General features: G+C 40.1%; 1 protein-coding gene across 35 annotated transcripts in view; it reads right to left on the bottom strand.

Moving 5' to 3' along the window:
• The window catches only part of nrxn1 (neurexin 1), a 1,413,544-nt gene that overhangs the window by 146,058 nt on the left and 1,253,890 nt on the right, over positions 1-13,596 (bottom strand). For all 35 annotated transcript variants that reach the window (XM_033025243.1, XM_033025244.1, XM_033025241.1 and 32 more), the window contains one exon: positions 1,969-2,140. In XM_033025243.1, the coding sequence (XP_032881134.1) occupies positions 1,969-2,140 (172 nt within the window). The remainder of the gene's footprint in view (positions 1-1,968; positions 2,141-13,596) is intronic.

The following is a 13,596-nucleotide window of genomic DNA, read 5'->3' as shown; positions in this document are numbered from 1 at the left end:
TATTCTAATTTCATTTCTGGCTTATCTGTAGACTGATAAGCACCAACTTAATCCTCAGAACAAACGTGAGAGAAGAAAGGTCCCAAGCTAAAATATTGCCTGTCTATTTCTCAGTACATATGCAACTTGGCTCGCTGAGTTCCTCCAGCAGTTTATTTTTGCTAATTGCATGTTAGTGTTTGACTGGTCACTAAACAATGCACACGATTGCGCCAACATATTAATTATACATTATTGTTTATTCCCTAATATTTTCATCCAAGATGGTACCTTAATTTCAACATGCGTTCCAGTGGATTGCAAACTTTTAAAAAACACATTTTTTTCTTTAAATCAAATCAATAGTTTTAATTTTAGTCACAAAGATTAAGAAATTGTAAAATGTTGTTTTATTTCATTGGAGTGGAATGTGATTACAATGGCCAATTGGTTAAGTTACGGCGGTTTGACAATTCAACCTTGCTTGCCACGATAGCCCATTACCTGTGTCATGCTTGCACTTGCTAATTTATTTCCTGTGCCACAGTGATTTGCAGCAAGTTTCCAGGTGCATTTGTTGGGTATTTTCAGGTCAAAAAGTACTCTGATCTCTGTGGCAGAATAATTTAATGGGGGCCTCCTAGATTAGATATTGGTTTGGCTCTGAGATTCTGACTTTGGTAAGTTCAATTAAAACTAATTACCAACCTGTACTTCCTTGAGACCATCAACAACAGTTCCCATTACAGCTTCAGGTCTCCATCATTTGCATTCCAGTTGTCAGGTTGTTATTTGATAGGTGGATGAACCAAGGTATTCACAATGTATAGAGAGGACAGTCTGGATATCTAGCACTTCAGTTCGTGAAAAGGAATAATTTTAATTTTTGATTTGTTCTCTCTCCTGATATGACCCGTGCAACAATTGTGACATCCTGTGCTTTGCAAGTTTCTACATTTATACTCTCCAAATTGCTTTGGAAAATACAGTGCAAATTTGCTGTAATTCATTTTTTTTCATACCATACCATCACGCTCAAAGGACCAAGGAAGTTGATTGCGTGCTGTTGCCTATTAAATCCAAGTGCATTTGGTCATATATGATACTTACTTCACACTTATCCAAAATAGAGACTTGTAAACAAAAAATCTGTTTAAATGCTCTCACAGCCTAAATGTGCATAAATTATATTAGCACATTATCTGAATAGCTACAGCATAGCGTGAAAAATGCTGCCCATTTTCTGGATTACATGCATTGGCAAATCAATACAGTATGACTGAAAGTTTCAGGTGCTAAAATAGTGAGGCACTTATAATGGAAAAGCACTAATAACCGTTTTGTCACACTCCAACAACATTTTAGTTATGAAGGTTTTTACATTCATGGTTTGTAAATCGCCCTTTGTTCTCAGTAAAATGTCAGCGTTTGAAGCCAAATCTTTTTTTACCAAATTAAGATGAAACAATTTATAATCTCATTAGCTTTCCTAAATCAAATAAAACAAAATGCTTCAGCCCTTCGTGTCAGATATGACTACTTGCTTCAATAAACTAATCATTCATTTTATGGAACAGATTATCATGAAAGACTGAAGTATGTTTCCATTTTTTTTCCTCATAGCTTTTGTCAAAACCCTTCAACTATTTAAATGTTGATTTAATGACATTGACTTTAACTATCATATCACTGTGCCATCTAATTCATTAATAGCTTTGATTCATTAAAATAATACTGAAAATTATATTTTATTTTCCATCATAAAAGGAATAATTTGCGCTTATTTCAGTCTTTTCCTGATGCCTTTCTTGCTCATCATCCGATCAAACTTGTGAAGCTCAGATGTAGTAAGGCCGACATTTGGTTGATAAGAATCTGTTATGTATCACAAAGCATGGCAACCTGTTTCTTCGATAAATTTCGTGTAAACCTTTCTAAGATATAAGGGTATGTATTAAATACATATTTGCAATGTTTTTGACCACATACCTGATGGGTAACGTTCAATGATCGGCCAGTTGTCCACCTGTAGTGTGGCATTACCACCGCTCCGTGTGAACCGAACGATATGGTATTTTCCATCATTTACGATACCACTTGTTTCTTCAATGGTGATGTCATCTGTTCCAACATTAAAAATAACCCGAATTTTTCCTTGTTCCTGTAAAGAAAAGAATAAGGATGATCATCCACATTGACACTTTCCGTGGTTAAACAAAATAAGGGCATCTGAAATCTTAATAAAACAAATGTAACTTAGAAAAAGAACAATATTTATTATGATCAGCATTGAAAAAAGTCAATTATGCGCGGACTTAAGGGCCTGTCCCACTTGGACGACCTAATCCACGAGTTTAGAAGACCCTAGACCAGTTGAAAAAAATGTCAAGGTCGTGTTGACTCGCCGAAGCAAAAGACCTCCTACGACCTCCTATGACTATGTCTACGACCTCCTACGACCCCCTTCGACCTCAATCTTCCACACCTAAGACCAACTACGACGAGTGGAAAATGATCACATGATAAGGTGATGTCACGTTTGCATTTTTTTCTCGGGCCAGTTACCGACCTACGACTACCCACGACTACCATCACGACCTACCTACGAGTAAAAAGCATCAATTTTTTCCATGCCAACCTTTTTTTTTACTCGTGGACAATTTTTATCAGGCTGGAAAAAAATGCTGCGACCTACTTGAGGCCACGATTACACGGAGACCACTCACGAGCATGAGGAAGAGGTACGAAGTCGTCCTATGACCTTGTGGCGACCATGCTGCGAGTATGAGTCAAGGGCAAACTCGGCAGAAGTCGCCAATTAGGTCGTGAAAGTGGGACGGGGGCTTTACACAACACTGATCCTTAAATGAATTGGTGAGATATCAGCATATATTGAGCTATTCAAACACACACACACACACACACACACACACACACACACACACACACACACACACACACACACACACACACACACACACACACACACACACACACACACACACACACACACATTTATAAAAAAGGATGCATGCTGCACTGCATTGGTAAATAACCTTGCTGATTTCAAAAAAGCAAAGAAATAAAATATGTATTTCGGCTCTTTTCATTAACATTCGGAGGCTCAGAACAAAATGGGTTGATTAGTTCCTGCTCTTAGTGCACCAGCCGGACACAGATGAGCAAAAAGCTAAGGCTGTTTAGCAAGGTCTCCTTTCCTGGTGAGATCATGTGCACTCCAATACCAGAGCAGAAACCTCCAGGCGCTATTTGCATTAGTGTCTTCAGTGTCACTCTTTGTATAGTATACATTCCAGCATAAAATAAAGTTCAAAGCACATTCTACGACTTCTATGTGAGTCTGGACATAAATATGAGCACATTGCACTACTGTGTTGTACCACTGTTATTATTTAAGGGATAGTTTGCTAAAGTCAAAGGTCCTAATTGGAATCTTCAGTATGCACAACACGCTACTTACTTACCTTCCCATGTCCATACTGTGCTGAAGCTAGAAAGGACTGATTTATCCAAAACATAGGTACTGAGATAATCATTCACTGGCAACACTCCATCTTTGGGGAAATTGTTATAACAGTGGTTGGCCAGGTTAGATGGGTTGTGGATCGATGAAGAGGTAAAAATACCTCCAGTATCAAAATCTTCTGAAATGGAATGCCCTTTGTCAACCTCAGGTGTTCCAAGAATAATTTCATATTGAATGTCACAGAATAGCAGTACTGCTCGTGAGGATTTAAACTAGAAAGAGTGGAGGGGTGTAACGAGAATAGTAGGTCAGAAATTGGAAGGAGTGATGGAAAGGTGGAGGTTTGGACCAGTAAGTCTCAAAGGAAGGACAGGTAGGGAGAGGTGAAGGAATATGATGATCCTGATGAGTTGAGGTGTGTTTATTTCACTGCAAGGAGTAGTGTGGAGAAAACAAATGATTTTAGAGCTGGATTAGTGCTTGGGACCATTATGTTGTGGGCCTGTCCTGCTGAGTTACTCCAGCATTTTGTGTCTCCCTTCTATTTAAACTAGCATCTGCAGTTCTTTCCTAAACGTTGTGGATCATTGTGAAAATGTAATTGCGACATAGGTACAAAATGCTGGAGTAACTCAGCATCTCTGGAGAGAGAAAAAAAAATAGGTGGCATTTCGGGTCAAGACCTTTCATCAGTCTGATCTTTACATCTTCTCTAGCCATGTGAGGTCCCAGAGACTGGAGAGCAGCTAATGTTGTTCCAATATTTAGGAAGGGAGATTGAGAGAATCAAGGAAATTATAGGCCAGTGAGCCTCATGTCAGTGGTAGATAAACTAGCGAAGAGGATTCTTCGGGATAAGATTTACTTCCATGTAGACAAGAATGGGATAATTAGGGATAGTCAACATGCTTTATACATAGCAAGTCATGTCTTACTAACATGATTGAATTTTTTGAGGTGTCAAAAGTGAACGTTGAGGGCGAGGCGGTGGATGGTGTCTACATGGATTTTAGCAGGGCATTTGATAAATTCCGTCATGATAGGCTGACCCACTGGATTATGACTTGATCGTGTGGATTCAGAACTTGCTTACTGAGAGAAGGCAGTGGGTTGTGATGGAAGGCCAATACTCATGCAATGTAATCATGCAGGTGTGCCTAAGTGACACTTCTTCATTTGTTGCATTGCAGGTCCATCCTCAAAGTGGATTTATATGACATCAGTCAATGAATTCCTGATGCAGTCACTGAATGGCTTGTTACAGTTATTCTCAATGGTCTGCAGCTCATCGTGACATTTCTTGAGAGGACATAACATGAACTTGTATATTGCACCCACACTAATCTGAAGCAACAAACAGCCTCGGTGGGTCGGGCAGCACGTTGGGGGGAATGGAATGGCTGACATGGATGACCCATGTTGAAACCCTACATTATGAAGAGGGTTTGTCAATGTGTATTGTTCATTAGAATATACATTTTGAAATGTCCATCTCCTGTCAGACCCTCTGAAATCCCCCCACAAAGGTGAAGGGATGGCGAAGGTGCATTGACAATTTTAGACTGGGGAATGTATCCCCATTGGGTAACATGTACTCCCACCATTCACCATGCAGGTTACACATTTAGCAAGGGTCATCCATATCAGGGATCACAATAAAACACTCATTAATGATATTTATAAACTCAGATCATAATTTGTTCTGGTGCATAAGTTAAAAAAAAAGTAATGACAATGCAAAATGTATTAAGAGAGGTGGAACAGTATGGTCTCAAAATCAAATCAGATACCAACATTTCAATTTAAAATAAAAAGTTCTTCCCCAAGGTTCCCATAGCTTCAGCAACCCGGCGGCGAAATAAAAGTTGGAACTGTTGTCAAGAGAATGTGGGTACTTTTATAGCACTGCTTACGAGTCGGGGAGATTGGTAGAGAACTTAATGGCTAATCTATGAACTCTTCATTAAGACCTCTGCCTGTTGTAGTTTCTATCTCCCTCATAGCCTCCAGAAAACATTTCCAAGGATGTTATCCCCCTGCTAGACTGCCAATTTACTTGTTGACAAAAATGAAACAGGAACAAAAAAATATATAATCACCCCACCATTACATATGTGTCCAGGGTTACAACTATCTCTCCCATCACTTTAACCCCTGCTCTACTTTGCTCAACCCTGGCTGGAAGGGAGGGAGAGAGAAGGGAGGGAGAGAGAGAGAAGGGAGGGAGAGAGAGAGAAGGGAGGGAGAGAGAGAGAGAAAAAGGGGAGAGAGAAGGGGGTGAGAGAAGGGGGAGAGAGAAGGGGGAGAGAGAAGGGGAGAGAGAGAGGGGGGAGAGAGAGGGCGGAGAGAGAGAAGGGAGAGAAGGGGAGAGAGAGAGAAGGGGGGAGAGAGAGAAGGGGGGAGAGAGAGAGAGAGAGAGAGCGAAGGGAAGAGAGAGAATGGAAGAGAGAGAGAATGGAGAGAGAGAGAGAAGGGAGAGAGAGAGAGAAGGGAAGAGAGAGAAGGGAAGAGAGAGAGAAGGGAGAGAGAGAGAAGGGAGAGAGAGAGAGAAGGGAGAGAGAGAGAAGGGGAAAGAGGGAGAGAGAGAGAAGGGAAAGAGAGAGGAGAGAGAGAGAGAAAGGGCAGAGAGAGAGGGGAGAGAGAGAGAAGGGAGAGAGAGAGAGAAGGGGCAGAGACAGAGAAGGGGAGAGAGAGAAGGGTGAGAGAGAGAAGGGAGAGAGAGAGAAGGGAGAGAGAGAAGGGTGAGAGAGAGAAGGGTGAGAGAGAGAAGGGGAGAGAGAGACAATGGGAGAGAGAGAAGGGGAGAGAGAGACAATGGGGGAGAGAGAGAATGGGGGAGGAGAGAGAGAATGGGGAGAGAGAAGGGGAGAGAGAGAAGGGAGAGAGAGAGAAGGGAGAGAGAGAGAAGGGAGAGAGAGAGAAGGGAGAGAGAGAAGGGCGAGAGACAGAAGGGAGAGAGAGAGAAGGGGCAGAGAGAGAAGGGGAGAGCGAGAAGGGGGGAGAGAGGGAAGGGGTGAGAGAGAGAGAAGGGGAGAGGGAGAGAAGGAGAGAGAAGGGAGAGAGAGAGAAGGGGAGAGGGAGAAGGGGAGAGAGAGGAGAGAGGATAAGAGAGAGAGCGAAGGGGAGAGGAGGGGAGAGAGAGAGAAGTGGAGTGAGAGAGAAAGGGAGATAGAGGGGAGGGGAGAGAGAGGAGGAGAGGAACGATGGCACGTTACAACCTGCAGCCGTCCCATTCTGACCGCCGCCGAACCCCCCACCGCACCATTGCACCCTTCTTCACGGCGGCCCAGTGATGACTCGGCTCTGACAATTCAAGGGATCTAACCAGTGACAACACTAAGAGCAGCCCCGGGCCGCTGCGCTCCCCGACTGTTGGAGCTAGCTAACGTGGAGGGAGAGTGAGGTAGCGTCAACTACGTGGGCTGAGCCTACGTAAATTGATGCTCGCTCTTCCTCCACTGGGCTCAAGACACGCCCCCTTGTGAGACAGATGTGATCGCTGCCTCCCCTGGAGCTTTTTCATTGCAGTTTTATGTGAGACCAGCGAGCACAAATTTAATATATTTATACGTGAAATAAGTTACCTGGACTATGGAAGGTAAGGACATGTAATGAAGGGGTTTACACCCATTACATTGGTGACATACATAGAGATAGTAACAGGCACACGCTTATTGCCCGCGCTCCATGCAGTTTCTGAGGGGTTGCACAATCAGAGGGGAGGCTCAGCTCGTCGCTGCCTCACCTCTCATCTCTCCTTGTATTTGCAGCGGAGCTGCGCAAATTTGGCAATTTTGACTATAAAAAATTATTATTCATATAGAAATGACATTTATAACAGATCAGTGGAAAAATCTTTATATTTATTTTATTTTATTATTATTTGTCTTTACTTTTCTTAACAGCTATTTTCATTGGGAGTATGACAGGTGAGGCCCTGCCTCCCCTGCCCCCTCTGACCGCACGTCCCTGTTCCACCCCCTCTATATCCGTCCCTCCTCCGCCCAAGTTGTTGTACTCATTTCACTGTCGTCCTGGTGAGTTTCATTGTCAGTAACATGTGTTCACCTACCCCACAGTTAACTAAAGCCTGTTTCCTTTATCATCATTACTTTTTTGCATTTCTTTCATTCATTTTTTCCATGTCTCTCTATTTCACCTTCTATATCTCTCGTTTTCCTTTCCCCTGACTCAGTCTGAAGAAGGGTCTTGATCTGAAGTGTCACCTATTCCTTTTCTTCAGGGATGCAGTCTGACCCGCTGAGTTACTCCAGGTTTTGTGTCTATCTTTGGTTCAAAACTACTCTAATTAGATTCAGACTGTCAATTTAAAGACTTTGTGTACTACAACATGAGATATCTGTCTCTTTCTGTTCTTTTAAGAAGATATTAAATGGCTTTAATTTAATTAATAAGCCACAACAATATTGTGATTAACGTGATTTCAAATGACCTCAAGCAATTATCATACTAAAATGCACCATCAAAAATTCAGAAGGTCCAACAACACCATGTACGGCTTTGGAAATGGCAAACACCAGCACTTTCTGAGGAAATACTTGGGGCAGATTGTAAATATGTTGGAATGTTTTATTCTGATAAAATATCATGAAATATATGATATTCTGATACATCATGGAAGATAAAACAATTGTAAAAAAAAGGCTGATAATTAACGACAAATAGTTAAGCCTCTGGCTCTTGACTGTCAATGCTATCGCCACCTAGTGGCTTTGATAACAAGAGACACTCATCAAATAGCTGGTTATATGTCCGAAAGTGAAACTAAATAATTGAGCTCTAAATAGGTATACAATAGATTTACTGAATGTTTTGGAGCTGGAGATAAATGACTCTATCTGCCATATCAAATAGACTCACTTATTTCCAGCTCCTACACAGGAGAGTTAAGCAAATTCAGTTCAAGAGGATAATTTGTTTACTGCATTGCATTCATAAAAGAATGAATGTCATGGTTTTATACAAAATCATAAATTTCATCATAGATTTATAAATCTAATTCTCTAGCCTAATCTTGGCATATTTACATTTTTATTTTATATCATTCAGTTCCTTTGTTGAGAAATTTAAGATTGTGCAACTCGTAATTTACCATCCAAATCACAACACAATGATACCTTTAAGAGACCCACTTAAATAAACTGTCATCCCTTATACAATGTACATTTGTGTTTGTGGCTGATTTGCCAACCAGGGTGGATTAATTCCAGGAACATGTTAAAATACTTCCATGTGAAGAGGAATGCAACTTATAAGACCCTTAATGTTTTAATGTTCCTTGGTTTGTATTATTTGGGATGTGGGGGGGGACTTTTTTTTCAATATCTTACCTCGACGGAGATGCGATTTTTTCCCTTTCGTATCTCCGTCGTGGAGTTGGCAGCCTTTCCTGGAGACCAACCCGTCGCTCCAAGCCGCGGGAGTCTGCGGTACTTTACCATGGCGGAGTTTGCGATCCCTTTGTTGGGGGTCGAAGCTCAAACCGCGGGGCCTGTGGACTTTAACAATGTGAAGCCCCAATTATCGGCTGCGGGGGCTTTGATTGCCCCGACTGCGTATGTTTTGACTGCCCCGACCGCAGGAGAACAAAAAGGAAGAAGATTTAACTTTATTGCCTTCCATCACAGTGAGGAACGTGGAATCCACTGTTGTGGATGTTTATGTTAACTTTTATGTGGTTGTGTGTCTTGTTTTTCACTTAGTTTGGCTGTATGGTAACTCAAATTTCACTATACCTTAATTGGTACATGTGACAATAAACTGACCTTGAAACCTTGAACTTACAAAAGCTTCCAATATGGTGAATGACCAACCATAGATAACCATCATCCTGACATTCTAAGGTGCTTGTCCCGCTTTCCCCAACATAACGAGTAGGAAGCAACAGAACTGAAAATGTATGCTTTGGTGATTCCAACAATCTCCTGTCAGACTTATAATAGCAGACTGGATGATCCCTGCTGAGCTGAACTCAAAGAAGGGCTATTATTCAACTTGCTTGAACACAATTCTGTTCTTTGCTTAAACAGTGACCTTAGTTCTAGTATCTCTCACAAGAGGAAATATCATCCCTGCTGAATCATGCATTGTCTTTCCAATGACTGGATAGCAGGCAACAAAAAAGCTTTTCACTGTACCTCGGTACACGTGACAATAAAATAAACTAAACTTGCGTGTTCCATTTGTACAAATGTCCTGTGAATATTAATCCCCTCTCTTATGTTGTTGGAATTTGTAATTATTTACATGACCTCAAAAATGTTGTGCATTTTCCTGGAATGAATTCCTGATATTTCATGGGGATAATAAATAGTTTTTTAATATCAGATACGAGAAGTAATTCTGATTGTGATGGATAGTGTACACAATGCTTAATGTAGTCAGATACTGTAGTAAAGTTACATGCAGTATAATTCAAACCAATAAGGGGAAGATATAATTGAAGATCCTCAGACCTGCACTTTTCTGAATAAGAGACGTCTTTTTTTCACAACATCTTGAATAAACAAATCGAGCTTTAGATTTGAAACTCAGCATTCAGATAGCACAACGCTTCCTCCTTGAGAAAATGTCAGCCTAATCAGTAAATAGTTATCCAATGTTAACAGACAAGAAATAAATGATGAGTCAATTTTAAGACATTAATTAGTTAAGTGCAAGAGCCAAAGATACAATAAGTATATTACTTTGACAGCAAAATGTGATCGCAGATGCAATTACAAGAAACCAAAATGTTTTATTTTATTTGTAGGAATGTAAAATATTATGAGTTTTTATGACATAGAGTCTGACTGAGAAACTCTGAACCAGATTTTACAGTCAATGGCAAAGTAAGAGTCCATACTGATATAGCAAACTGGCCACAATGATCAAACAAAATCTAGAACATGTATTGTGCTGTTGCAAAATCAATTGCATTCAAATGCCAACAATAGAGGATTTCTAGCACACAGCAGCCACCCATTATGTCCCTAGGTAGCCATGGCACCCAATTACGTTGAAGAATTCTCATAGTCAGCAACCAGAAGTAAAAAGCACTCACTTTCAAACAAATGTTTACATCGATCAAAATAAAGATTACGTTGTATATGAGAATAAGATAGAAGTTCAAATCTTATTGTAGTAGTATGAAATATATTTTTGAATGATTTTAACCACATGTATAAAGTAAGATTTGGGGGTCCAAGAGTTGTTAAGCAGAAATTATAGCTTAGTGTGTCATTAAATTGCTTGTTCATCAAGGCTTAAGGGCCTGTCCCACTTACGCAACTTTTTTGGTGACTGCCGGCACCCGTCATAGGTCGTTACAGGTCACCGAAAATTTTCAACATGTTGAAAATCCAGCAATGACCAGAACAAGGTACAACTCTTTGGGCGACTACTCACAACCATATAGGCTTCACCCCATGACATGTCACCAGGGTGTTGCCAGTATGGTCGTGAGTAGTCTCCTAGTCAACCAAAGAGTCGTAGCGTCTTTCTGGTTGCTGCTGGATTTTCAACATGTTGAAAATTTTCGGCGACCTATGATGGGAGCCAGCAGTCGTCGACAAAGTCGCATAAGTGGGACAGGCCCTTTAGCATTTTCAGCAACTTTTTATTTGAACATTCTTTGTGATTCTTGTGATATCATTTTCATTAAAGTTAGAGATAATTTTTAAAAAAGTGTCAGTCCTCTCAGAAAAGTACACACAAAAATCCTCACAGATGCAGAAAAGGTCAAAAGACCTATAGAGATTGATTGGCTGAAATAAGTTACAATTGGCAAAAAAAGTTTGGGAAAAATTTAGCATTTGAAACATGATAAATACCCAAGGACTAATGACACGGCCACCAAGGCTTTGAAGAAGATGGCAATGGATAAATTGTTCGTCATGATTCAAAATGCCATTGCTTTTCAAATAGGTTGCCAATGAGCAAATAGGTCGAAACGAGCAAATGTATTCCTGATATTTCAGAAAGCAGAAGAGAGAAACCAAAGAACTGCGGATCAGTTCACTTGAATGAATGAATGACTGAATGAATACTTTATTATCACATGTGACAAGTCGCAGTGAAATTCTTTACTTGCATCCCCACATATGGCCCTGATAAAGTTAGCACCTGTATTGAGAGAAATTATAACAGGGTACTTCCAAAATAATAATCATGTTGGAGCAAGTCAAGCAGGATTTATAAAAAGGACATACTATTTCCTCAATATGTTAGAGAATACTTTGGAATTAACATGATAAAGAGTGAATGTGGTATATTTTGACTTTAAGAGGCATTCGATAAGATGCCCTATCTGAAGTAGTTTCACAATTTTAGAACAAATGGGATTGACGTAACGTACTGATGCTGCTGAAAGCTAATGAATGCTGATAGCTACTGAAAACAGCCTTCTTCCATTTCACGACATTAACTTACGAACCAATCTTATCTTTTTCTCACAAGTACCTTAAACCATTCAGAATTGTGGTCATAGTTACTAATGTGTTCCCCCACTTGTACTTCCAGGACCTGCATAGTTTCACCTCCAAAGATAAGGTTGAGTACTACTGCCCTTTCTACAGTTGGGTTCTCCATGGTGCTGTTGGGCAGAGAGCTTTAAGATTTCGTTTTTAGAACCCATTGTTACAAAAGACTGGTGATATTTTTCAATATCAGTGATGTGCTGGTGAGTTTATCATGGACATGCTGCTATTATCCTTTTCTGACAGTAGATGTCATGATTTGTGAAGTGCAGTTCTGGTGGCCTCCGTCAGGATGTTTGGTGTAAAGTGATAAAAGGTAAGGAGTGTGTAAGAAACAGAAAGATTGACATTTAAGATTTGAGGAAGGATTAGGATTGGAACTCATGTTTATCACTGCAGGATAAACTGCAGATGGAGCTGGGAAGAATGGAAGACTGAGATCATCATCAAAATGCAAATAATCAAAAACTGTGAACAAAGTAACAATCTCCTTTACACAGGCAGAATTATTCACTGTTGTTAAAGACTACAAGGGTGTCTTGTGTGGAAGAGAATATTTTGTCAACTTTTACTTGGAGTGAATGGTTGGGGATGGAGCAGGAGTTAGGAATTTGACATTTCAAGCTTACATATCATGAACAAATCATTTTCATAGTTTTGTTCTTCAGTGCACAAAAAATAAAACATCACAAGTGTCAGAACTCACTATTCATTGGAGGCTTGGGTCACACTTCCAAGGGTGGCAGAGATTCAGGATGGGGATGGATTTATTCCTTCAGAAATGACCCTAACGGTCCATTCAATGTTTAATGCTTAAAGTGACCAAAAGCAGACATCTATATTACAAAATTAACTCTGATCTTGACCACTTCCTGTTATTCTGTATATTGATTTTAGAAAAAACGCTGCCACTTACGGCTGCGATTATTGGCCATCTTACTCAGAGCCCCCCTACGCTGCGCAGGACAAGAGGAATTTTCCCATCGATGAAAATAAGACTTATTAGCGTTTAAAAAATGTTGAGATCTCTCTCCTGAAGGCCACGCCCCTTCTGGAGGGACTATAAAACCCAGAAGTGTTGAGTGCCTCAGTCAGTCTCTGCAAGAAGGGGGAGCGAGAGGGTCATGTCTCTCAGTCTGAGCTGTGAATAACACTGAACACATGTTTACCAAACTGTGAGTGTTTTACTGACCTGTCATTGCCCTTAATGTGGTTTGAAAATATAGTTGTTTTTGTTGTTGTTTTTTTTTAAATAAATTTTTATTAGAAGTACAATAATTTACAGTAATACACACCACATATATCTTATTACATTTGTTGTACCCCTTCATTTTTTTAGCTTTAAGAAAGATAGAAATAAAAGAAGTAAGGAAAGTGAGAAAGAGTCGTGAAAGTGCAGGAAAGTGTTGGAAAAAGAGAGCCCATTAGAGAGAGTTAGAGAAGAAAGTTAAGAAATAGACCCTAGAAAAGAAAGAAAGAAAGAGAAACAATCGCTCTATTATAATAAAACTCCGCAAAAAGGGATATACCAACCATATATTTCATCCCCCGTTACCAGATCCTGGCACCATTTATTTTTTAAATTACTGTTGCACCTTATGCTTCTAGTAAGCTCATAAATGCAGACCACGTCTTTTGGAAGTGGTCTGCTTT

The sequence above is a fragment of the Amblyraja radiata genome, chromosome 8, assembly GCF_010909765.2.
Source record: "Amblyraja radiata isolate CabotCenter1 chromosome 8, sAmbRad1.1.pri, whole genome shotgun sequence".
NCBI lineage: Eukaryota > Metazoa > Chordata > Chondrichthyes > Rajiformes > Rajidae > Amblyraja > Amblyraja radiata.
Note: the sequence above shows the minus strand (reverse complement) of the source record. Positions and strands in the feature narration are given on the sequence as shown.